General features: G+C 37.1%; 1 protein-coding gene across 1 annotated transcript in view; it reads left to right on the top strand.

The window, feature by feature from the left end:
* Window positions 1-25883, top strand: part of SLC26A7 (solute carrier family 26 member 7) — a 202424-nt gene that overhangs the window by 125616 nt on the left and 50925 nt on the right. The window contains exons 9-12 of the mRNA XM_065895196.1: window positions 15469-15546; window positions 16732-16827; window positions 24584-24690; window positions 25685-25751. Of these exons, the coding sequence (XP_065751268.1) occupies window positions 15469-15546; window positions 16732-16827; window positions 24584-24690; window positions 25685-25751 (348 nt within the window). The remainder of the gene's footprint in view (window positions 1-15468; window positions 15547-16731; window positions 16828-24583; window positions 24691-25684; window positions 25752-25883) is intronic.

Raw genomic sequence — 25883 nt, forward strand, 5'->3', positions numbered from 1 at the left:
AAAATTTTGTTCACTTCCTTTAAATAAAATGAAAACAACTGTATGAAAAATCAGTCCTTGACAATGACATTCCTGTCTATAGAGATGTACATGTATGTAAATGAATAATACGATGTCTGTGCACATTTCGGTTTAAAGAAACAATTATGTATTTTTAGGAACTCAAATCAATTTGACATTTGAGAACCTTTTATATACTAGTTATTATGCTTGGTACTGATAAGATGTCGATGGTAGTAATAAAGATGTTTCTGTGATGATGATGATGATGGTGGTGTTGGTGGAAGCATATATCAAGTTATATGCATGTCATACACTTTATATAAATGAACTCATTTAATCTCTTAGGTACCTCTATGAAGGAGATGTAATTATTATGCTAGGATTCCACATGAGAAAGTTGAGGAAAAGAGGGTTAAACTAACTTATCCAAGTCACAGAGCTTGTAAGTGGCAGAGCTGGGATTTGAACCCAGATAGATCTACTCCAAATCTTGCATTCTTAAATACTGTTCTATACAAGAAAATTCATGTATATGTTAATTTAATAAATTAACATTAACAGCTAACCATTATAAAACAATTCACACTTATTTTAAATTGGAGTTGAATGAGAATTTATAAAACATTTTATGTGATAATTTAAACATTTATTAGGAGTATACCTTATATTAAGTCCTTTTCAGGGGTTGTAGAAGAGTAAATTTGAAAAGGATATGGTTCTTGACATTGGGGGCAAGTGGCCAGAGAAAGATGGGTAAATGAACGTTAAAATATTGCGTAAAATTAACGAATAAAATTTGATGAACGTACCATGGAGCAGAGGGGAAGCAGCAACAAATTCTGAATCTATAATAATTTGACATATTACCACAACTCATCATCAAAGATGTGTAATTCTCATTCAACATTGTTTTACATGACAATTTGATTTTTACACAGTTTATGATTTAAAGCATAAGTTTATCATGTGTATTGGCATAAACATTTTTGCAAACTCTCACATACTTGTAACCTAAATTTGAATGTTTAATACATAGTGTACTCAAGTATCATTCCTTACTCTGGAGACTCTTCTATCTATAAAATTCTAGGATTCTATAGTGGTTTCCACCTAGTTTCTTACAAGGATGAGTGTGTTAGATTTCCTCTCATCATTTCTGCATGGTATTCTATTCATCAGACTTCAGAAGAAACAAAAGGTACCTAACAAAACACTAGTTCAGGGAAACAAAGCTTAGCAGCACAGTATTTTCATGCTGATCTGCTTGTTGAGATTGTCGCTAATCTGCTCAACAATTCCCATTAAATTGCACAGAGAAGGAATCTGATTTACTGTGCATACCCAAATCGAGGATGCTTTCCCATGGTAGTCACTTTGGCATTACAACTATTAAGTTTACATGGAGATAACCGACATGATTTGAAGAAGGCCCTGAGTAAGCCAAGTCTTAAAAGTTTTGTTCTAAATAGGCTGTGAAACCAGTTTTCTATGTGACAATACTTCACAATGTAATCCCTTAAATAGCTCTGTCTCTCCTAGGTACTAGACTTATACCCAGTAAGTTAATCTAGAAGAATTAAAACCCTTCCACTTTTAGACTAATAATAGCCAATCAAAGTTGCAGTGGGAACCACCTTGCATTTGCCAATTATTTCACCAACTGACTCTTTCTTGTTCAGAAACACTATTAGTATTTCTGTAGAAGGATATCTTTTAAAATACAAATATGATCTTGTTACTTCCTCCTAGAGCCCATAAAAGGTTTTACATAGGTCTGAGAATTCAGACCTTTATGTTACCAAAACTGAGTGCTTCCCCCTACAGCCTCATCTTGGACTCTTCTCCACCTCAGTCTCAGCTCACCAGTCACAGCTCCTCCTTCCTCGTGGGCTCCAGTGTCTGTTCCTTTTGTCTCTGTGGCTGCCTCCTCTAAGTTAACTCCTCCCATCCTTCAGATCTCACTGACACTTTTGGGTCAACTGTGTTCTTTTCTTCAGAGACTTTAGCTCTGTTGAACATTAAGTGTTCATCAGTGTGATTATATGATTGATGTCTGCCTTCTGCTCTTGACTTCAGCTCCTAGACAGCCCATGTCTGCTTTGGTTCACCATATCCTCAGTGTCCAGCCCAAGACTTAACACATAGTAGGTGTTCAATAACTATGTGTGGAAAGAATTAATGAAAAATGATGGGGCTTCCCTGGTGGCGCAGTTGTTGAGAGTCCACCTGCCAATGCAGGGGACATGGGTTCGTGACCCGGTCTGGGAAGATCCCACATGCCGCGGAGCGGCTGGGCCCGTGAGCCATGGCCGCTGAGCCTGCACGTCCGGAGCCTATGTTCCACAACTGGAGAGGCCACAGCAGTGAGATGTCCGCGTACCACACACACACAAAAAAAAGAATTAATGAAAAATGAAAGTATCTGATAATTATAAAACTAGTCAATTTTGCTGATACTTTTACCAAGTCCAAGCTTGCTCTGCTCACCGGACGACAGGCCAATAAATTGGGAGAGGAGGTGTTGAGGCAAGGAATAGCGACTTTATTCAGAAAGATTGGCATCTGAGAAGATGGCAGACTAATGGAAATATTCAATTTCTCAGATCTTCCTCTTGGTCTGGAATTTGACCAGTATTTGGGAGACATTTCATGACCAAATTTTGTCCCACAGCACTGGGAGGCTCATCCCAGATCAGGTAAAAATTCTTGTTGATATGCCACTCCAGGGGCTAATTTCTGGATTAGGCCCTGTTGATAATTAAAGATTCTCTGAATCCTCTGTCTTTCTAGTCTATTGTGATCCAAGAAATGTTTTCCTTTATTGCTTCTTCCCATACTTAGAATCATACTATTACAATTATTCTATAAGAGTCATAAATGTGATCTATTTCCTCAGGATGTTTAGCCATCATCAATTTTGTTGGAGGCCTGATTACACACTGTAAGAGACAGCAATCTTATAAAATAGACAGGATATAAGTAATGCAGGTAGTAACATTGACAAAGTCATAGTGCAGCAGGAAGACACAAAGCATAAACAATTTGGAAACAAAGAATAAGCAAAAACAGTGCTTAGTATAACTGGTTGTAATCCAGTTACAATAAACCATCAAGACCACAGGAGAGCCAGCTGGAGAAGCCAAATTCAGGCAGGATCAGGTAGAGAGAAAAGATAAATGTTTCATCTTTGTTTACAAGGGTATACTTCATCAACTTGTTGTAGGTCATAATATAAGAGAAAATGTTTTTCTGGAAACAAAGGTTAAGGCTAGTATATTTCCCAAAGTCATATAGTTATAAATCATATTCATCAGTTCATTCAGTCCCATGTAATTAATTCCTGTTGATCTGGATGAAGTAATCAGTTCATCCAGATTTGTCATTTGTTACTCAGTCTAGTGGTATTATCTAAAGGCTATCAGAAACATATTTGTTAAAAAAATGTTCCTTTTTATGAGCCTTCTTGAAGATGTAGCAGTTTTGCAAATCATCACCTAAGCTGCCTATGAATGACAAAAGTCTTAAAATGGCAAGGATAAAGATGTGATCAGAATTCTTCTTGGCAAAGAAGCTTATCCAAGTTGTTGTGACATACAGCATTTTAAGATAACAACTAAAAGTATAGTATTATACCAGAACATATGCAAATTTCAGAAACTTTGTATAATTTTTAGAAAATCTATTTTAATAACATTTATTCATACCATATAATCTGAGGAGGCTTATTGCTCATTTGACAATGCTTTCCATGTAATTTAGCATACCAACCACTTCTAGTCAGTTTAATATATATATATATATATATATGTATATATATATATATATAATATTTATTTTCCTCTGAGGTGCCTTAGGGTCACAGTTCCCTAGACCCCCAAAAAGGAAGAAAATCCCAATGAACGCTTCGCTGCAGGCAAAACCAATGCAGTAGGGAAGTATACCCTGGTGCTGTCACACACGAGTCCTGTTATCAAATCAGTCTCTCGGGGTCACAGTTCCTCAGCCACAAAAAAGGAAGATTCCGAACCAATACCCCATCAGTCCAAAAGGGAAGAAACCCAACCAATGCCCCATCGAAGATAAAGCTGAATGAATGACCAAGGCTAGTTCAAAAGGGAAAATCCCAATCAACGCTCCACGACAGGTGAAGCCTATGCAATAAGGAAGGCTCTCTGGGGCCCTCTGAAGCATCCCAAAGCTAGCTGAAGTCAAAAGAACTTTAATTAAAATTTGATAGGAAATTCATCCAAAATACCAAAAAGCTTTTTCTTAAAAAGCATTTGGTCAGATAGAATATTTAAGAACAAATACAACTCAATTAAGGGCAAGATAGTTCGCACAATACGTTATCAAAAGCAGGATTCTAAGTAAACTTGTTCTCTTAGCAGAGAGGAGCCAAATCTGGTCCTGCACCAGTCTACATTTTTTTTTTTTTAACATCTTTATTGGGGTATAATTGCTTTACAATGGTGTGTTAGTTTCTGCTTTATAACAAAGTGAATCAGTTATACATATACATATGTTCCCATATGTCTTCCCTCTTGCGTCTCCCTCCCTCCCACCCTCCCTATCCCACCCCTCTAGGCTGTCACAAAGCACCGAGCCAATATCCCTGTGCCATGCGGCTGCTTCCCACTAGCTATCTACCTTATTACGTTTGTTAGTGTGTATATATCCATGACTCTCTCTCGCCCTGTCACAGCTCACCCTTCGCCCTCCCCATAATCTAAAGTCCATTCTCCAGTAGGTCTGCATCTTTATTCCTGCCTTACCCCTAGGTTCTTCATGACAATTTTTTCCCTTAAATTCCATATATATGTGTTAGCATACGGTATTTGTCTTTTTCTTTCTGACTTACTTCACTCTGTATGACACACTCTAGGTCTATCCATCTCATTACAAATAGCTCAATTTCGTTTCTTTTTATGGCTGAGTAATATTCCATTGTATATATGTGCCACATCTTCTTTATCCATTCATCAAATGATGGGCACTTAGGTTGTTTCCATCTCCGGGCTATTGTAAATAGAGCTGCAATGAACATTTTGGTACATGACTCTTTTTGAATTATGGTTTTCTCAGGGTATATGCCCAGTAGTGGGATTGCTGGGTCATATGGTAGTTCTATTTGTAGTTTTTTAAGGAACCTCCATACTGTTCTCCATAGTGGCTGTACCAATTCACATTCCCACCAACAGTGCAAGAGTGTTCTCTTTTCTCCACACCCTCTCCAGCATTTATTGTTTCTAGATTTTTTGATGATGGCCATTCTGACTGGTGTGAGATGATATCTCATTGTAGTTTTGATTTGCATTTTTCTAATCATTAATGATGTTGAGCATTCTTTCATGTGTTTGTTGGCAGTCTGTATATCTTCTTTGGAGAAATGTCTATTTAGGTCTTCTGCCCATTTTTGGATTGGGTTGTTTGTTTTTTTGTTATTGAGCTGCATGAGCTGCTTGTAAATTTTGGAGATTAATCCTTTGTCGGTTGCTTCATTTGCAAATATTTTCTCCCATTCTGAGGGTTCTCTTTTGGTCTTGTTTATGGTTTCCTTTGCTGTGCAAAATCTTTTAAATTTCATTAGGTCCCATTTGTTTATTTTTGTTTTTATTTCCATTACTCTAGGAGGTGGGTCAGAAAGGATCTTGCTGTGATTTATGTCATAGAGTGTTCTTCCTATGTTTTCCTCTAAGAGTTTGATAGTTTCTGACCTTACATTTAGGTCTTTAATCCATTTTGAGCTTATTTTTGTGTATGGTGTTAGGGAGTGATCTAATCTCATACTTTTATATGTACCTCTCCAGTTTTCCCAGCACCACTTATTGAAGAGGCTGTCCTTTGTCCACTGTACATTCCTGCCACATTTATCAAAGATAAGGTGTCCATATGTGCGTGGGTTTATCTCTGGGCTTTCTATCCTGTTCCATTGATCTATCTTTCTGTTTTTATGCCAGTACCATACTGTCTTGATTACTGTAGCTTTGTAGTATATTCTGAAGTCAGGGAGCCTGATTTCTCCAGCTCCTTTTTTCGTTCTCAAGATTGCTTTGGCTATTCGGGGTCTTTCCATACAAATTGTGAAATTTTTTGTTCTAGTTCTGTGAAAAATGCCAGTGGTAGTTTGGTAGGAATTGCATTGAATCTATAGATTGCTTTGTGTAGTAGAGTCATTTTCACAATGTTGATTCTTCCAATCCAAGAACATGGTATATCTCTCCATCTATTTGTATCATCTTTAATTTCTTTCATCAGTGTCTTATAATTTTCTGCATACAGGTCTTTTGTCTCCTTAGGTAGGTTTATTCCTAGATATTTCATTCTTTTTGTTGCAATGGTAAATGGGAGTGTTTTCTTGATTTCACTTTCAGATTTTTCATCTTTAGTATATAGGAATGCCAGAGATTTCTGTGCATTAATTTTGTATCCTGCTACTTTACCAAATTCATTGATTAGCTCTAGTAGTTTTCTGGTAGCATCTTTAGAATTCTCTATGTATAGTATCATGTCATCTGCAAAGAGTGACAGCTTTACTTCTTCTTTTCCGATTTGGATTCCTTTTATTTCCTTTTCTTCTCTGATTGCTGTGGCTAAAACTTCCAAAACTATGTTGAATAAGAGTGGTGAGAGTGGGCAACCTTGTCTTGTTCCTGATCTTAGTGGAAATGCTTTCAGTTTTTCACCATTGAGGATGATGTTTGCTGTGGGCTTGTCATATATGGCCTTTATTATGTTGAGGAAAGTTCCCTCTATGCCTACTTTCTGCAGGGTTTTTATCATAAATGGGTGTTGAATTTTGTCAAAAGCTTTCTCTGCATCTATTGAGATGATCATATGGTTTTTCTCTTTCAGTTTGTTAATATGGTTTATCACATTGATAGATTTACGTATATTGAAGAATCCTTGCATTCCTGGAATAAACCCCACTTGATCATGGTCTATGATTGTTTTAATGTGCTGTTGGATTCTGTTTGCTAGTATTTTGTTGAGGATTTTTGCATCTATGTTCATCAGTGATATTGGCCTGTAGTTCTCTTTCTTTGTGGCAGCCTTGTCTGGTTTTGGTATCAAGGTGATGGTGGTCTCGTAGAAGGCATTTGGGAGTGTTCCTCCCTCTGCTATATTTTGGAAGAGTTTGAGAAGGATAGGTGTTAGCTTTTCTCTAAATGTTTGATAGAATTCGCCTGTGAAGCCATCTGGTCCTGGGCTTTTGTTTGTTGGAAGATTTTTAATCACCACAGTTTCAATTTCAGTGCTTGTGATTGGTCTGTTCATATTTTCTATTTCTTCCTGATTCAGTCTTGGCAGATTGTGCATTTCTAAGAATTTGTCCATTTCTTCCAGATTGTCCATTTTATTGGCATAGAGTTGCTTGTAGTAATCTCTCATGATCCTTTTATTTCTGTGGTGTCAGTTTTAACCTCTCCTTTTTCATTTCTAATTCTATTGATTTGAGTCTTCTCCCTTTTTTTCTTGATGAGTCTTGCTAGTGGTTTATCTATTTTGTTTATCTTCTCAAAGAACCAGCTTTTAGTTTTATTGACCTTTGTTATTGTTTCCTCCATTTCTTTTTCATTTATTTCTGATCTGATTTTTATGACTTCTTTCCTTCTGCTAGCTTTGGGGTTTTTTTTTTTTTTTTTTTTTTTTTTTGTTCTTCTTTCTCTATTGCTTGAGATGCAAGGTTAGGTTGTTTATTTGAGATGTTTCCTGTTTCTTAAGGTGGGCTTGTATTGCTATAAACTTTCCCCTTAGAACAGCTTTTGCTGCATCCCATAGGTTTTGGGTCATTGTGTCTGCATTGTCATATGTTTCTAGGCATTTTTTAATTTCCTCTTTGATTTCTTCAGTGATCACTTCATTATTAAGTAGTGTATTGTTTAGCCTCCATGTGTTTGTATTTTTTACAGATCTTTTCCTGTAATTGATATCTAGTCCCATGGCGTTGTGGTCAGAAAAGATACTTGATACAATTTCAATTTTCTTAAATTTACCAAGGCTTGATTTGTGACCCAAGATATGATCTATCCTGGAGAATGTTCCACGAGCACTTGAGAAAAATGTGTATTCTGTTGTTTTTGGATGGAGTGTCCTATAAATATCAGTTAAGTCCATCTTGTTTAATGTGTCATTTAAAGCTTGTGTTTCCTTATTTATTTTCATTTTGGATGATCTGTCCATGGATGAAAGTGGGGTGTTTAAGTCCCCTACTATGAATGTGTTACTGTCGATTTCCCCTTTTATGGCTGTTAGTATTTGCCTTATGTATTGAGGTGCTCCTATGTTGGGTGCATAAATATTTACAATTGTTATATCTTCTTCTTGGATCGATCCCTTGGTCATTATGTAGTGTCCTTCTTTGTCTCTTTTAATAGTCCTTATTTTATAGTCTATTTTGTCTGATATGAGAATTGCTACTCTAGATTTATTTTGATTTCCATTTGTATGGAATATCTTTTTCCATCCCCTTACTTTCAGTCTGTATGTGTCTCTAGGTCTGAAGTGGGTCTCTTGTAGACAGCATATATAAGGGTTTTGTTTTTGTATCCATTCAGCCAATCTGTGTCTTTTGGTGGGAGCATTTAGTCCATTTACATTTAAGGTAATTATCGATATGTATGTTCCTATTCCCATTTTCTAAGTTGTTTTGGGTTCGTTATTATAGATCTTTTCCTTCTCTTTTGTTTCTTGTCTAGAGAAGTTCCTTTAGCATTTGTTGTAAAGCTGGTTTGGTGGTGCTGAACTCTCTCAGCTTTTCCTTGTCCATAAAGGTTTTAATTTCTCCATCAAATCTGAATGAGATCCTTGCTGGGAAGAGTAGTCTTGGCTGCAGGTTTTTCTCCTTCATCACTTTCAGTATGTCCTGCCACTCCCTTATGGCTTGTAGGGTTTCTGCTGAGAAACATAACATAAGCTGTTAACCTTATGGGGATTCCCTTGTGTGTTATTTGTTGTTTTTCCCTTGCTGCTTTTAATATGCTTTCTTTGTATTTAATTTTTGACCGTTTGATTAGTATGTGTCTTGGCGTATTTCTCCTTGTATTTATCCTGTATGGGACTCTCTGTGCTTCCTGGACTTGATTAACTATTTCCTTTCCCATATTAGGGAAGTTTTCAACTATAATCTCTTCAAATATTTTCTCAGTCCCTTTCTTTTTCTCTTCTTCTTTTGAAACCCCTAAAATTCGAATGTTGGTGCGTTTAATGTTGTCCCAGAGGTCTCTGAGACTGTCCTCAGTTCTTTTCATTCTTTTTTCTTTATTCTGCTCTGCAGTAGTTATTTCCACTACTTTATCTTCCAGGTCACTTATCCGTTCTTCTGCCTCAGTTATTCTGCTATTGATCCTACCTAGAGTACTTTTAATTTCATTTATTGTGTTGTTCATCATTGCTTGTTTCTTCTTTATTTCTTCTAGGTCCTTGTTAACTGTTTCTTGCATTTTGTCCATTCTATTTCCAAGATTTTGGATCATCCTTACTATCACTATTCTGAATTCTTTTTCAGGTAGACTGCCTATTTCCTCTTCATTTGTTAGGTCTGGTGCATTTTTATCTTGCTCCTTTATCTGCTGTGTGTTTTTCTGTCTTCTCATTTTGCTTATCTTACTGTGTTTGGGGTCTCCTTTGTGCAGACTGCAGGTTCGTAGTTCCTGCTGTTTTTGATATCTGTCTCTAGTGGCTAAGATTGGTTCAGTGGGTTGTGTAGGCTTCCTGGTGGAGGGGACTAGTGCCTGTGTTGTGGTGGATAAGGCTGGATCTGGTCTCTCCATGGGCAGGTTCACATCTGGTGGTGTGTTTTAGGGTGTCTGTGGCCTTATTATGATTTTAGGCAGCCTCTCTGCTAATGGGTGGGGTTGTGTTCCTGTTTTGCTAGTTGTTTCGTATAGGTTGTCCAGCACTGTGGCTTGCTGGTCGTTGAGTGAAGCTGGGTGCTGGTGTTAAGATGGAGGTCTCTGGGAGATTTCCACCATTTAATATTATGTGGAGCTGGGAGGTCTCTTGTTGACCAGTGACCTGAAGTTGGCTCTCCTACCTCAGAGGCAGAGCCCTGACTCCTGGCTGGAGCACCAAGAGCCTTTCATCCGCATGGCTCAGAATAAAAGGGAGATAAAGTAGAGAGAATTAGTAGAAGTATGAGGAAAGAAAGAAGGAAAGGAGGGAAGGAAGGAAGGAAGGAAGAAAGAAAGAAAGAAAGAAAGAAGCAAAGAAGGAAAGAAGGCAAGAAGGAAAGAAAGGAGGGAGGGAGGGAGGGAGGAAGGAAAGAAGGAGGGAAAGAAGGAAAAAAGACAGAAAGAAAGAAGATACAGTAAAAATAAAATAAAGTATAATAAAGTTATTGAATTAAAAAATTCTTATTTAGAAAAAAAAAGGGATGGATAGAACCTTAGGACAAATGTTGGAAGCAAAGCTATACAGACAAAATCTTACACAGAAGCATACACATACACCTTCACTAAAAGAGGTTAAGGGGGAAAAATCATAAATCTTGCTCTCAGAGACCACCTCCTCAATTTGGGATGATTCATTGTCTAAAGGAGGGAAGGAAGGAAGGAAAGAAAGAAAGAAAGAATGAAGGTAAAGTATAATAACGTTATTAAAATTAAAATTAACTAAGAAAAAAATTTTTTAAAAAACCATGGACTGATGGAACCCTAGGACAAATGGTGGAAGCAAGACTATACAGACAAGGTCTCACACAGAAGCATAAACGTACACATTCACAAAAAGAGGAAAAGGGGAAAAAATCATAGATCTTACTCCTAAAGTCCACCTCCTTAATTTGGGATGATTGGTTGTCTATTCAGGTATTCCACAGATGCAGGGTATATCAAGTTGATTGTGGAGCTTTAATCCGCTGTTTCTGAGGCTGCTGGGAGAGATTTCCCTTTCTCTTCTTTGTTCTCACAGCTCACTGGGGCTCAGCTTTGGATTTGGCCCTGCCTCTGCATGTAGGTCGCTGGAGGGCGTCTGTTTTTTGCTCAGACAGGACGGGGTTAAAGGAGTCGCTGATTCGGGGGCTCTGGCGCACTCAGGCTAGGGGGGCGGGAGTGGCACTGCGTACGGGGCGGGCCTGCGGCGGCAAAGCCCAGCGTAACTTTGCACCAGCCTGAGGCCCGCCATGCGTTCTCCCGGGGAAGTTGTCCCCGGATCCCGGGAACCTGGCAGTGGCGGGCTGCACAGGCTCCGCGGAAGAGGGTTGTGGAGAGTGACCTGTGCTTGCACACAGGCCCCTTGGTGGCGGCAGCAGTAGCCTTAGCATCTCCCGCCCGTCTCTGGGGTCCGTGCTTTTAGCCGCGGCTCGCGCCCGTCTCTGGAGATCCTTTAAGCAGCGTTCTTAAACCCATCTCCTCACGCACCAGGAAACAGGGAAGAAAAAGTCTCTTGCCTCTTCGGCAGGTGTAGACTTTTCCCCGGACTTCCTCCCGGCTAGCCGTGGTGCAGTAACCCCTTCAGGCTATGTTCAAGCCGCCAACCCCTGTCCTCTCCCTGCGCTCCGCTCCATCCGAAACCGAAACCCGAGCCTCAGCTCGCAGCCCTGCCCGCCCCGGCGGGTGAGCAGACAAGCCTCTCAGGCTGGTGAGTGCCAGTCGGCACCGATCCTCTGTGCAGGAATCTCCCCGCTTTGCCCTCCGCACCCATCGCTGTGCACTCCTCCGCGGTCCCGAAGCTCCCCCCTCCGCCTCCCGCAGTCTCTGCCCGTGAAGGGGCTTCCTAGTGTGTGAAAACTTTTCCTCCTTCACAGCTCCCTCCCACTGGTGCAGGTGCCGTCTCTATTCTTTTGTCTCTGTTTTTTTCTTTTGCCCTACCCAGGTACGTGGGGAGTTTCTTGCCTTTTGGGAGGTCTGAGGTCTTCTCCCAGCCTTCAGTAGGTGTTCTGTAGGAGTTGTTCCACGTGTAGATGTATTTCTGGTGTATCTGTGGGGAGGAAGGTGATCTCCGCGTCTTACTCTTCCGCCATCTTCAAGGTCCCCCCACCAGTCTACTTTTAATAACAAAATCCATTTACCCAATTAAGTTTAATATACTCTCAGTCTGACCATGCATAAAACTCCTTTTTACTCAAAACATATGTCCCACTTTCCTATTATATAGTGAAATATTTTATTATTTTTAGTAGCTTTAATTACATATTTAAATTAGAGTCCCCAACTCTTAAAAACCTTAATTTTTAGTGAAAACCAAGTGGCAAGTAATAGTTACCAAAATCTGGAGACACTATTTTAGATAATTTTCAGAACATAATTATTCCTATAGCATTTACCTGAAAGCTCTTATCTCATTTACATTTAAAGTTTCATACTATCACGTTATTTTCCTTGCAACAGATGTAATAAGCTCTTATTCCATTCCTAGGTACAATAAAGTATTATGCCTAATATTAGTGACTCTAAAGACATGTCTATATTAATTAGATCAACAAGCTTAAGCCACCTTCAATACCAGATATCAGTTTAATGTTGAATATTTTCTAGATCACATGAACCCCAAATTCCTTCTGGCCAGTTTTATATTCCTGAGTATTCATATAAATGCTTAATTTTTTTTAAAGAGCAAAACTAAACAGACAAATCACACAGAGAAACATACACACACACACACTCACAAAAGGGAAGAAAACAAAAAAGGAAGAAAGCAACCAAACCAATAAACAAACTCATAAATGAAAAGAAACACTAAAAACTAAATTGAGATAAACATAAAACCAAAAAGAAGTCAAACACGGAAATTAAACCCCAAGTCCACAGTTGCCCCCAAAGTCCACAGTCACAATTTTGGGAACACCTATTCAGGAATTCCATAGATGCAGGGTTTACCAAGCCAATTGTGGGGATGTAATCTGCTGCTCCTGAGGCTGCACAGAGAGATTTCCCTTTCTCTTCTTTTGTCGCGCAGCTCCTGCAGTTCAGCTTTGGTTTTGGCCCTGCCTCTGCATGTAGGCTGCCCTCAGGTGTCTCTTCCCCACCCAGACAAGACAAGGTTAAAGTAGAGGCTGATTAGGGCTCTCTTGCTCACTCAGGCCGAGGAGAGGGAGGGGTACGCTAGTCACAATTGTGATGTGGGGAATGCCTGCAATGGCAGAGGCTGGTGTAAAGTAGCAACAGCCTGAGGTGTGCTGTGTGTTCTCCCAGGGAAGTTGGCCCTGGATCATGGTGCCCTGGCAGTGGTGCGCTGACAGGCTCCCAGGAAGGTGTGGGTAGTGACCTGCACTTGCACACAGGACTCTTGGTGGCAGCGGCGGCAGCAGTAGCAGTCCGTGCCTGCCTTTGGGTCTGAGATGATAGCCGCGGCTTGCACCCATCTCTCGAGCTCACTTAGGCGGTGCTCTGACGTCTGTGGGCACACAGAGCAGAAAGACCCTCTCCTTGCGCACCCCAAAACAATGGTCTCTTGCCTCTCCAGCAGGTCCAGACTTTTTCCCAGACTCACTCCTGGCTAGCCGTGGTGTACTAGCCCCTTTCAGGCTGTCTTCACGCAGCCAACACCAATCCTCTCCCTGGGGTCTGACCTGCAAAGCCCAAGCCTCAGCCCCAGCCCCCACCCACTGGTTGGCACCGATCCTCTGTGTGGGAATCTCTCCACTTTGCCCTCCACACCCTGTTGAGCTCTCCTCTGACACCCTGAAGCTCCCCCTCCCTGGCCAGTGAAGGGAATTTCTAGTGTGTGGAAACTTTTCCTGCTTTACAGCTTCCTCCCAGAGGTGCAGGTCCCATCCTGGTTCCTTTGTCTCTCTTTTTCTTTTGCCCTACCCAGGTAAGTGAGGATATTCTTGCCTTTTTGGAAGTTTGAGGTCTTCTGCCAGCATTCAGTAGGTGTTCTATAGGAGTTGTTCCACATGTAGATGTATTTTTGATGTATTTGTGGGGAGGAAGGTGATCTCCACATCTTAATCCTCCACCATCTTTGAAAGTCCTCCTCATGCCTTTGTCTTTTGATATGAAGTGCACCTTAGTGGTTGGTGTCATTTTCTTTCCACATAAACATGGATATACTGAGTCACATGGGTATCTGAATGAATCCTTTAATCTGCCTTCTGACAACTAGCTCTCTCCAGTCTAGTGGAGTTACAGGCATAATATTTTGTTATTTAAAAATTATTATCATGTAAAATCACCAGTTACTCCTAAATAATCAGTTTAGTGACAGTTTTGTGTACTATAACTTCTTTTATGGACAGTCTTTAGTTCTCTAATAACTTATTCCCCACAGAAGGACTTTTCCCCCTTTATATGCTGGGGAGTGCTGTAGATGAGCTCCACTAAATACGGAAGGAACTTGTATCAACCTTCTTTCATTTAGTTTAATGGTTTTGAGTTTCATCCATGCTGTTGCATGTATCAATAGTCTGTTCTTTTTTATTGTTGCGTAGTATTCTATTGTATGGATGTCCCAAAACTTATCTATTCACCAATTAGTGGACAATTCAGTTATTTACAGTTTTTGGTATTTATGAATAAAACTGCTATAAATATTTACATGTAAGTATTTTCATAAGTGTATGTTTTCCTTTCTCTTAGGTATTTCTGGGTCATACATAACTGCATAAGAAGCTGCCAAACTGGTTTTGAAGTGGCTGTACCATATTGAATTACCACTAGTAGTGTCTGAGAACTCTAGTTGCTCTGAGTCCTTGCCAGCCCTTGCTATTGATTATTTGTTTATATATTTATTTTTAGCCACTCTAATAGGCTTTATTTCCTTTGATTTTTCCATAAAGATATTTTGGGTATCGTTTTGGTCCTGTGAAAGCCCTCTTTCCTCTTGTTAGGCTGACAGTTTGGCTAAATGTTTCTATTAAGACATGAGCATTTGCTTATGTGAAATTTGTTCTCCATTAAGTGGAGCATAGCTAGGTGTGAGCTGTTTTGAATTACCTTTTGTCAGCAAGTTGAGTTGGTTAGAACACAATACTAATGACTTTTCAGGATTAATAAGATTAAGTCTGTTTCACTGCAGAGACTGCTTCCTTAATCCCATATAACTGTTTCATATTAACAAAGGACTCCAACGAAGAGAGTAAAGGCTTCTGTGGAAATTTGTCATCAGCACAGAAAAACCCTAAACTACATATTGTTATTACCCAAACAACTAGGAGAAGGGGGGCCAGACTGAACAACTATAGGCTAAAGGACTTTTAGCTGAAATGTCATTTTCACTATTAAACAAACAAACAAACAAAAAAGCCATGCTGTGATGTGTGATAAAAGTTGATGGTGTCCTATTTCTTTGTTTAGAATTGCTTTTTTTGACATTGCTGACTTAATTTGATTGCACCAGTTTGTCAGCTGTCACATTTGGGTTCCTTCAGCTCCAAAATACAGATGACAGTCTATTTAATTTAACAATCACGTGCCAACATTTTGTTTCTTCTTATCAAGAAGAACAAAGAATTATCTTTTTCCCCCTATAACTTTGGAATAATAAGAAAGTTCAAGCTTTCTTTTTTGTCTGTCTTGTATTTCACAGGTGGCTTGTCTAATATCTTGCATTTTCATCCTGATAGTCATCTATGCAATAGGACCCTTGCTTTACTGGCTGCCCATGGTAAGTAGTGCTTTTTATTATTTACTTTTTAACTTTACTTTTAATGTGAATCATTGTATTTTAAAAATTTCTTTGAAGAACAACCTCAATGATCCTAAATCTGAAACCTTATGTGACATAAGTAATGGCTGAATGGAGGAAAGGTAGAAAGAGTCCACATTTGATGGGGAAAGTATGGGAGGGTACTATGGCTGTTTTCTAATTCTTAGGCTTTTGTATAAAAATGACATCGTGGAATTAGATTTATTCTGTATTCATTTGGAAGGTGGAACTAGGCAATCTCTGTTATAAGAAGTACATGACATTCTTTTATTCTTTTTTTTTTTTTGACTGTGCCATGTGGCATGCTGGACCTTAGTTTACTGACCAGGGATTGAACCTGCACCCCCTGCAGTGGAAGCACAGAGTCTTAACCACTGGACCACCAGGGAAGTCTGTTATAAGAAGTAGAGTTTGGAAGAATTTTATAAAATTTGTACTATTAGAAAATACATACTGGGCAAGAGAGTAGGCAACAAAATGCATCTTGCCACCCTTGATGCATGGTTATACAAAGTGACTCAGAGTATTAGTACATGTATTTACCTTGCTTTTCAGAAGCCTGGGGCACTAAAGTGATGTGAGTAAGATCCTGGTCTTCAGAGATCCAGAGATAGTGTCAGGCCTTTCTTGTTCTAATTCTTCTTTCATGTAATAAGAATAAATCACTTTCACGAGAGGATCTCCCAATAACCAAGTTCACTTTTCAAGAGAGTTATAAATATATTCAGGTGAAACCAGAAAATTGATACTCAAGACAATTCTAAAGAAATACATTATGTAAATATTTAATTTTTGCAACAAACACATTTCAAACAAATGGCAGTGAATAATTATTATAAAGTTAAGAGGACATTCAGCCTTATAACATTCACCGTTATAATTCACTACTTTTCTTTTCCTTTCTTCCTTTTTTTTAGAATGCCATAACATGTACCCTGTGGTTTTCTAGAATTGCTATTATATTCCTAAAGTACAATAATAGGTTAGTTCTAAACAAAATGAATATTACTTCAGTCTTCTAAATGGTTATTGCTTTTCTTTAGTAAGTACTTCAAAGACAAAGACATAAAAATACCATGATTCTTTTAAATTTAGATTAAAATCTTTATCTTACATCTTCATCAACTTATTTCTTATTTGTAGTGTGTTCTTGCAAGTATTATTGTCGTGGGACTGAAGGGAATGCTAATACAGTTTCGAGATTTAAAAAAATATTGGAATGTGAATAAAATTGATTGGGTAAGTAGAAATTTGATCTAAAATTACTATCTTTGGCTTAAACACATGTTACAAAATAAGCTTTAATAGTTCCATTTGCAAAAAATAGTTTTAGCCATTTGAGACTTACATTTTACAAGCTATCTTTTTTCAAACTCAATAAAAATATTAAAATGTAAAATGTCTTTATAAGAAACAGAAATGGAATTCTGTCAAAATTTGATTGATGTGTTTAAGAACTTTTAAAGAAATGCTAGCTAACTTGAGTGGTTTGGGGATTCCCAGTTTCCATTATGAATTGATTCTGGAAGTGAAGTTCATCAAAGAATAGCTAGTAGAAATAAGACTATTTATAACATATATGAAAAGCCAGCATTAATTATTGCTAAGAAATGTATGCTGCATTAATATAGGATAAACATATTAATAGTGACCATATTCATTCTAAATACAAAGTCTCATGAATTGTTTTTTAAATGGGTTACATTGAGAGGAGCATTATGTTAATAGGATATTGCTAGGAACAGATTAAATTATATTGAACAATGATAAAATATGAATTTTACTAACATAAATGTTTAATATACTTGTTCTAGAGAAATGTATCTATGCAAGAACATCCAAAATTCTCTCCCTTTCCTATATGGGTGAATTATTTCATGAGTAGCCTCTGTTTAGCTTTGTTATGGCATTCATTATATTGAAATGCAATTATTTATGTATTCTCCCTCCTTCAGGGCCTTTGATCTGAGACACTTTGGGGGATTACTTATGCTGGCACGTACTTTAGTAATACTCCTCTTAAAAAGAGTCATGTACCACAATGTTCATTGCAGCACTATTTACAATAGCCAGGACATGGAAGCAACCTAAATGTCCATTAACAGATGAATGGATAAAGAAGATGTGACACATATATACAATGAAATATTACTCATCCATAAAAAGAAATGAAATTGAGTTATTTGTAGTGAGGTGGATGGACCTAGAGTCTGTCATACAGAGTGAAGTAAGTCAGAAAGAGAAAAACAAATACTGTATGATAACACATATATATGGAATCTAAAAAAAAAAAAAGAAAAAAAGGTTTTGATGAACCTAGGGACAGGACAGGAATAAAGATGCAGACATAGAGAATGGACTTGAGGACACGGGGAGGGGGAAGCATAAGCTGGAATGAAGTGAGAGAGTAACATTGACATATATACACTACCAAATGTAAAATAGATAGTGGGAAGCAGCTGCATAACACAAAGAGATCATCTCTGTGCTTTGTGACCACCTAGAGGGGTAGGATAGGGAGGGTGGGAGGGAGACGCAAGAGGGAGGGGATATGGGGAGATATGTGTATACATATAGCTGATTCACTTTGTTATACAGCAGAAACTAACACAACATTGTAAAGCAATTATACTCCAATAAAGATGTTAAAAAACGATAATATTCCTCTTAAGTCTCAATATTACTGAGCTTCTACCAAGGTACAATAGTGGGTGCCATGTGGAATTCAGAGATGAATAAAGAAATACTTACCTTCTTTAGACACTAATATTTGTGCAGGATGCAGGCACAGAAACAGTAACTATTATATGATGCAAGATACAATATGACCTGGAAGCAAAAGAAAAAACTTAGTACTGGAGAAAAATAGAGGCTGGAACATTTAATTTGTACTGGGTTAATACAGAAGACTTAGAGCAGAGCTGAAATATGAACTGAGACTTGAAGGAACAGTATTTTGTGGGCAGTCCAAGAGACCAAAATTAACTAGGCTGTTGGAGGATAATGACTTTTTTAAGGTGATATGTGTGAGATGGCACATGGAAACAGAAAAATGAGAAGATATAAACTTATTTAACAAGCTACTGAAAACCCCGTGATAAAGGTGTTTCTAAGGAACTCATTAATCACGTAACGGGGAGCACATTACCATCATGGAAGGGGAGAGGTGTCAGGGAAGGCTTTTTCCAGGAAATGATGGACAGAACCTATAGCATGAAGGTGAGAGTAGTAACAGATGGGGTTGGAAAAGTTAAGAAAGGGTTGGACTGAGAGAGCTGCTTACATCCTGCAAAGATTCGACTTCATCATGAAGGCAGTGAGGCATCACTGAAAGGAGAAATAGGAATAAGATTTATGTATTAGGAAGGTCATATGAGTAATTTGAGGAAGATGGATCGATCTGATGAAGTATGCAACAATTGGAAGCACTTCTTTAATAATTCAGGCAAATAAATGAGGAGGCCTGGACCACAACTAACACTTGAGATTCAAAAGGAAGGAATAGAGTTGAAAAATACTAAAGCGGTTTCATTAGTTATCCCTCATCACCAATTCATCACATGAAGTGCATCAGTCTGGAGTGGCTCCTAAGTTTTCAGTTAGGAACAGCACTGGAGGAAAACGATGTCATTCATTGAATTATAGAACATGGAACCTTATTTAAATGCATTTGGTTGTTACCTTTAGTCTTTAAAAAAATAGTTTCGCATTCCTGAGTTATTTCTTTCAGTTCCTCTAGCTGTATTTTGTATGTTATCACAAAGCAGTTTTCCAAGAAGGGCTCATGTGTTTTATATTCCCAGAACTACTTCATGGTGAAAACATGTTTTCTTTATATACTAGAAGGAAGTTTTTGGCTGAGTCTAAAATGCTTTCCCCCAGGCTTTTTAACCTTGAATAATCTTCAGACATTGAGGGATAAGGCAGAGAAATCACAGGTCAACATAATTTTTTACTATTTAATGTGAGCTTATTTTTCTAAATGGATGCTCAGTGAGTTTCTTTCTTGCTCATAAAGTTTGGTAATATTGTCAGAATATTTCTTGTGGTTGAACAGTTAGTATCAAATTTCTAAGAGAGTGACATATCCTTGTGATCTCGGAATCAAGAATTACATACAAAATTTTTCTTCTAATATGTCTTTGAATCTTTTTTCAAATATATATGTTCTGTTCTCTTAATGAATTATGTATTTTTAATTTACTTTGTTTCTTAAAATCTGTACATTTTCCCGTGATTATTTTGGGGTGTGCATGTGTGTGTGTGTGTGTGTGTGTGTGTGTGTGTGCATATGGTTTCTCTGGACTATTCACTGTATCTCTGATTATGTATTTCTTATTGTGATTATCCTATTTAGTAAATTTTAAATATGGCTTTTATCTCTGTAATATTTTTGTTTCCATCCAATTTCTTTCCCAGTTTTTCTTCTTTGACTCTTCATATCTATTTTTGAGGGATTTTTCCTGAGATTTTATTGCCTAAACCTATCCTCTGTCTCTATTTTGTTACTTTATTTCTTTTTCCCATTTATATATATAGCTTCCTTGATTATTCCTTTATGATTATGATGCATCTTTAGTGGACGTAGCTATTTGCTGAAAAATAATGTGGGGAGGGCAGAAGGTAGGAAGTGAAGTGAAGCATCTCAAGACTCTGATTTAACTATGTCATCTGAAGATTTGTCCCTAGTTGAAATAAAGCCTCACAAATCACAGGTTCTCTGATGACCTTTTACTAGCTGTCTCCTCTACCTTCTTCACCTTGTTTCATCTCTGTCAGTCTCCTTTGGTTAGGAAGCTAGGTTGTAAGTGATACAAATGGCATTTTATCTTACTGCTCTTCTTTATATAGTATCAAATAGATACCATACGGGTACCTTTCCTTCTTCTCTGGTGGTCCACTATTGCCCCTAGAACTTAAAGCTCTTATCAGAAGATTATTGTATAGAATTTTTAAAATTGTGACATTCATGGAGAAATCTATGATTGATTAAACTTTGAGGATAAATTTGTTGGCTTCCAATGTCCTTGATATCTTACAAATTTTGCAAGTCTACATTGTATTTTATAGTTAAGAGTTGTGACTATGTTCTTGTTTCATCAAAGCTGGACTTTCCTCTGTATATATTCATTTTTATATTGCTTTGGGAGGAATTTAATAGAGGGGAGTAAAGTAAAAATGATTTTAATACACTCTCTAAATCTGATATCCAAATCTATACTTAGAAAGGTTATTCTGACAGCAGTATGGCAAATGGTTTACAATGCTGATAACAAAAGCTGATAGTTAAGTAGGAGGTTGTTAGAACAGTTTAAGGGAACAATAGCAAATTATGAACTAGGACATTATCAGTGAATTGAGAAGAGGGTATAATTTGAGATATTTTTTATTAATAATTGATAGGACTTGGAAATGATTGGACAAGTAGATGAAAAAGGAGAAAGAGTAAAATATTATTCCAAGGTTTCTGATTGTAGTGTCTTGAAGAATATTAGTGTTATAACTGAAAGAGGACAGTAGAAGAAGATTTGGGGGATGAAGTTAATGAGTTTGCATTTGGACACACTGAGTTTGAAGGTATTTGGTAGACTGTTTGAAACTGCTTTAATGGCTCATAATTTGTAATCTCCTACGTAGAGGTAGGAGTTGAAAACCTGGAGTAAGTAGGGAGTATGGTTTGGGAAGAAAATAATGTTGAGAAAGGTGACACGGATATAGCAGGTACATGATAATTAAATGCGATGTTGGGTTTAGCTTGACAATGGCCTCCTGTGGTTGAAGTTGACAGGTATCTCTAGTTGTTAAGGAATTCAACAGTGAGAGGCCATGGGTTATTGGAATATGATCTGGGCAAAGCATTTTTAGTGATAATATTGCACAGACTTTTGTGGATATATGCTAGATCACCCAGTAGACAGAATATGTCCAGATAACTCAATAGTTAGAATATACCTAAATATGAAGCAAAGTTACCAAAGATGTATGTATGTGAAAGCAATTTGAACATTGAAAGTTTAAGAAAACATGTAAATAGTCATCACAGATGAATGGAGAAAGAAAATGTGGCACATATATACAATGGACTATTACTCAGCCATAAAAAGAAACAAAATTGAGTTTTTTATAATGAGGTGGATGGACCTAGAGTTTGTCATGCAGAGTGAAGTTAGTCAGAAAGAGAAAAACAAATACCACATGCTAACGCATATATATGGAATAAAAAAAAAAAAAAAGGTTCTGAAGAACCAGGGGCAGGATAGGAATAAAGACGCAGATGTAGAGAATGGGCTTTAGGACACAGGGTGGGGGGAAGGGTAAGCTGGGACGAAGTGAGAGAGTGCCATGGTCATATATACACTACCAAATGTAGAATAGGTAGCTAGTGGGAAGCAGCCGCATAGCACAGGGAGATCAGCTCGATGCTTTGTGACCACCTAGAGGGGTGGGATACGGAGGGTGGGAGGGAGAGGCAAGATGGAGGACATATGGTGATATATGTATAGCTGATTCACTTTGTTATAAAGCAGAAACTAACACAACATTGTAAAGGAATTATACTCCAATAAAGATGTTAAAATAAAAGAAAAATTAGAAATTTTTATTTCTTTAAACTTTTTACAGTTTAATAATAATTCTACTTTGAGTTGTAGATCAGAGCCCTCTTTGAGATAATGAGGAAATAGGGATCCAAAATGGAAGCCTTACTGATGGACTTAGAACTGAGTTTGAGTAACTGAACAGTAGAGATAGAATTAAGACCTACAGAAATTTAATAATATGGATCAATCACCATAACAGATGGAGCAGAGAAGTGAAGTGATTGATTATCTGCTGAACTGTGTTTTACACCGATACATTTTCTGTAAAAGGAAGAGTTTATGTCTTCCCTACTTGAGGCCAACTTTGGGGTTATCTTATGTTTAGGGGCTGTGAGTGCCAAATAGGGAGGAGATAAAGTAAGAATGCATAATGCAAAAAAATAAGGTTTCAAAAAAAAAAAAAAAGGGGTTTCAAGAACCCAATTCCTTATAGCTATGACATCTAGGATTTGGATTTTAATAGGAATTGTTACAGAATAGTGTTGGGACTTATTCTAACCAGTGGAACTATTTACTTGTCTATGTTACTAATTTCTATTTGATATTATTTTCAAAGTTATAAATGTAGCCCTGGAAAATAATGAAGCATTATAAGTCCAGCTTACAATAGATGATATTGTGGGAGAGTAAATTCACTTTAAAAATAGAACCAGATGGTACCAACATTTTTGGTCGCTCTGATGAATCATGGCATCCAGGCTCTGTGTTTTTTTAAACGGCAGGGACCAGGATCCTCAGTTCCCCATGCTATATTGAATCATGAAGGTTGGCCAGGAAGAACAGGACTTATAAAGCTTTTGGTGAGGTCTTATTCTGCCACACCCAGGCAGGTTCAGTAAGCATTAGGGGATGAGTGAGAAACAGAGCAATCATGGCAAGTTGAAGTAACGATCAAAAATTTGCAGCCTTATTTTGTACACAATCAAGTTTGGTGCAATAAGTTGGGAAGGAAAAGACACACTGTGTACAAATAGAAGATTCAAATGACTCTCCATTCACCTGAATAGAGGAAAAACATCTCAGTGTCTAACCTATTAGATGACAGGATGGTGTAATAATAAGTGCTAACAGCATTACATTTGTACGTGATGGATCTTAACATGAGAACACTTAAAATATAGTTTCTCATTTATTCCCAAATGTTTGTTTCTTCTATATCAAAAAGGAATTTTACAGATAAAAATCTGTCCATTTGCTTCCAAGAGCTTAGCTTTTGAAAATAGCTCAACATTAAGAACCACTCAAGCTCAGTGTAGATAAATAATACAGATAAAGGAGAAGTAAAAAATTTCAAGTTAAAAAATACCTTTTAGAAACATTTGTTTCAAACTTGTCTGGAAAAAAGAAACCTATACCCCTCCAAGAATCTGTGCTGTTTTCAGATTATAGAGAAATTTATCTTTCATTAGCATATGGAATTGAATTATGTTGTTTAAAATGGTAATACAGCTATTGGGACAGAAAGAAATCAACTTAGAATTACTTGCATAAAGTAATGCAGGTAATTTGGGAGAAAAGAGAGAGTTTGATAATTTTGTTGGTCTACTATTTGCCAAATGCAGAATTTTGTGTTTAGAAAATATAACTTTCTGGATTTCACAAATTATTTTCCTTTTAAAGCTATTTTTGTCAGAAATAAACTTAGAATTGCCAATATAATACAGTATCCTGTTGCAAATTGTAATTTCAGGTGGTAGACAAAACTGCAATATTGTTGGAATCCCAGTTGAAGGAGAAATAGAATTTTCTTGCAATCTTTTGAAATATTCCCAAGAACTAAGTTGGCCTTGAGTTTTTAGCTTTCACAATTTCACAAGAAGTGACCCTTGCAAATAAAAGTATAACGATTTTTATAGTGGTTGGCCTAAAAGTGGCTTTGGTTGTGCTGTTAGAGTCAGTCATTTTAACAATAGGCTTTGAGAGTCCTATGTATCAATAGTAATAAGCTATCTTAGTTCTCTTTATAGCAATCCCAGAAAACAGAATATTACTGAGAATGACCAAAAATTTACAAACACTTGTTTGTAATATTATTACACCAAATGAGAAAACAGTAGGTAATTATGGAATGCTTTTGAAGCAAGCACATCAGCCAACTATTTACAGATCTTAAACAGAAAGTTTTTTGGGGATTGAAATAAGGGTTGGCAGCATCTATATAAAAAGAATGTGCCTTTTCCCTTTGTCTTTCCCTTAACCTCTGTCACTGGGAGTCCGCTGGGGCCTGGGTTTGTTTTTGTGTTTCTGGGCTTCTGTTTACCACTCCTTGAGTAATATATTCTTGCTGAGAGATTTCATCACAGGAATGGTAGAGAACAAGATTGTGAGGAATTTGGCAAAAACGAGAAAGATGAGAATATAAAGGACCCATAGCTTGTTTCCTGTTTGTCTTTCAGGGCATATGGGTCAGTACATATATATTTACAATATGCTTTGCTGCCAATGTGGGGCTGCTGTTTGGTGTTGTGTGTACCATAGCTATTGTGATTGGTCGTTTCCCAAGGTAAGATCTTATTTAAATGCTGTTCATTCTGACACAGCAGCAAATATACTGTTGCCAGTTACTTTTATTTCTGTGGAATAGATAGTATTACTCTCATGTTTTATTTATATAGAAGTTTTTATCTACATGTGATATATGACAGCACTTGTCTTAATGAAGAGAAATATTTTGTCAGAACTATAAAATAGAATATATAAAATCTATTAAAGTAAAGTAAACAAATTAACCCCACAGCTATACAGTGCATCACAGAGCTATTTTTTAAGTGAATGGATATAGTATTTAATGAGACACAAACCATATAACAATGTAATCATTTGAAAAGTTAAGTAACCTCAAAAAATTTAATTTTTCAGAAGCTTTATTAATCTAGCTACTTTTTTCTAGATAATTTATTAATGAACACATTCTTTTTGTTTTTTACTGCACATCTGTAAACCATTCCATATTTTGATCAATTCTTTTTCTGTTTCCCAATGTTCATCATCTGATAATGCTTCTACTCACTTCTCATCCTTCCCTTGAAATTCTTTGTGAAATAATATATTCTTAAAAATTTAAGTTTTACCTCTATAGATTCTATCTTTATGAAGTTTCTATATCTAGATTCATTGTTATGTGGTCCGATCTTGCCATTGATTCCCTCTTTACTTCCTTTACCCTAAAACAAAATTTTCTTAAATACCATATACTTTCTAGCCTTCTCCCTTATTGCTCTTCTTTATCAATCCACCTCTTTAGCTTGAAGATATGGTAGCTGGGAGCCCAGGTGAGATAAATTACATTTTAAAATCTCTATTTAGATGTCTCTGTTTCTGAGGATCCCAGAGAGATACACATTTACCAGTGTCTTATGAACAAATGGGATATAGCATCTAAACCCTTCTAAATATGTTCTAATTGTTAAAATAAAATGACTTATCCTTTTTATTTCTTCATGTTTAATGTAGTAATTTGGAAATGACATTGTATTTTATATCTGCCTTAATTCTAGAGCAAAGACTCTGAGTATAAAAAATATGAAAGAAATGGAATTTAAAGTGAAGACAGAAATGGATGATGTAAGTTTAGTTTCCTTTTCCTTCGTGCAACTAATAATTTTTGTAGGTCAGATAGTTTCAAGGTATCATAAGCAGATAAATTACTACTTTAAAAATGATAATTCTATTGTTGATTAGTTTGAACTTTCAGTG

The sequence above is a fragment of the Phocoena phocoena genome, chromosome 17 (genome assembly GCF_963924675.1).
Source record: "Phocoena phocoena chromosome 17, mPhoPho1.1, whole genome shotgun sequence".
NCBI classification, from domain to species: domain Eukaryota; kingdom Metazoa; phylum Chordata; class Mammalia; order Artiodactyla; family Phocoenidae; genus Phocoena; species Phocoena phocoena.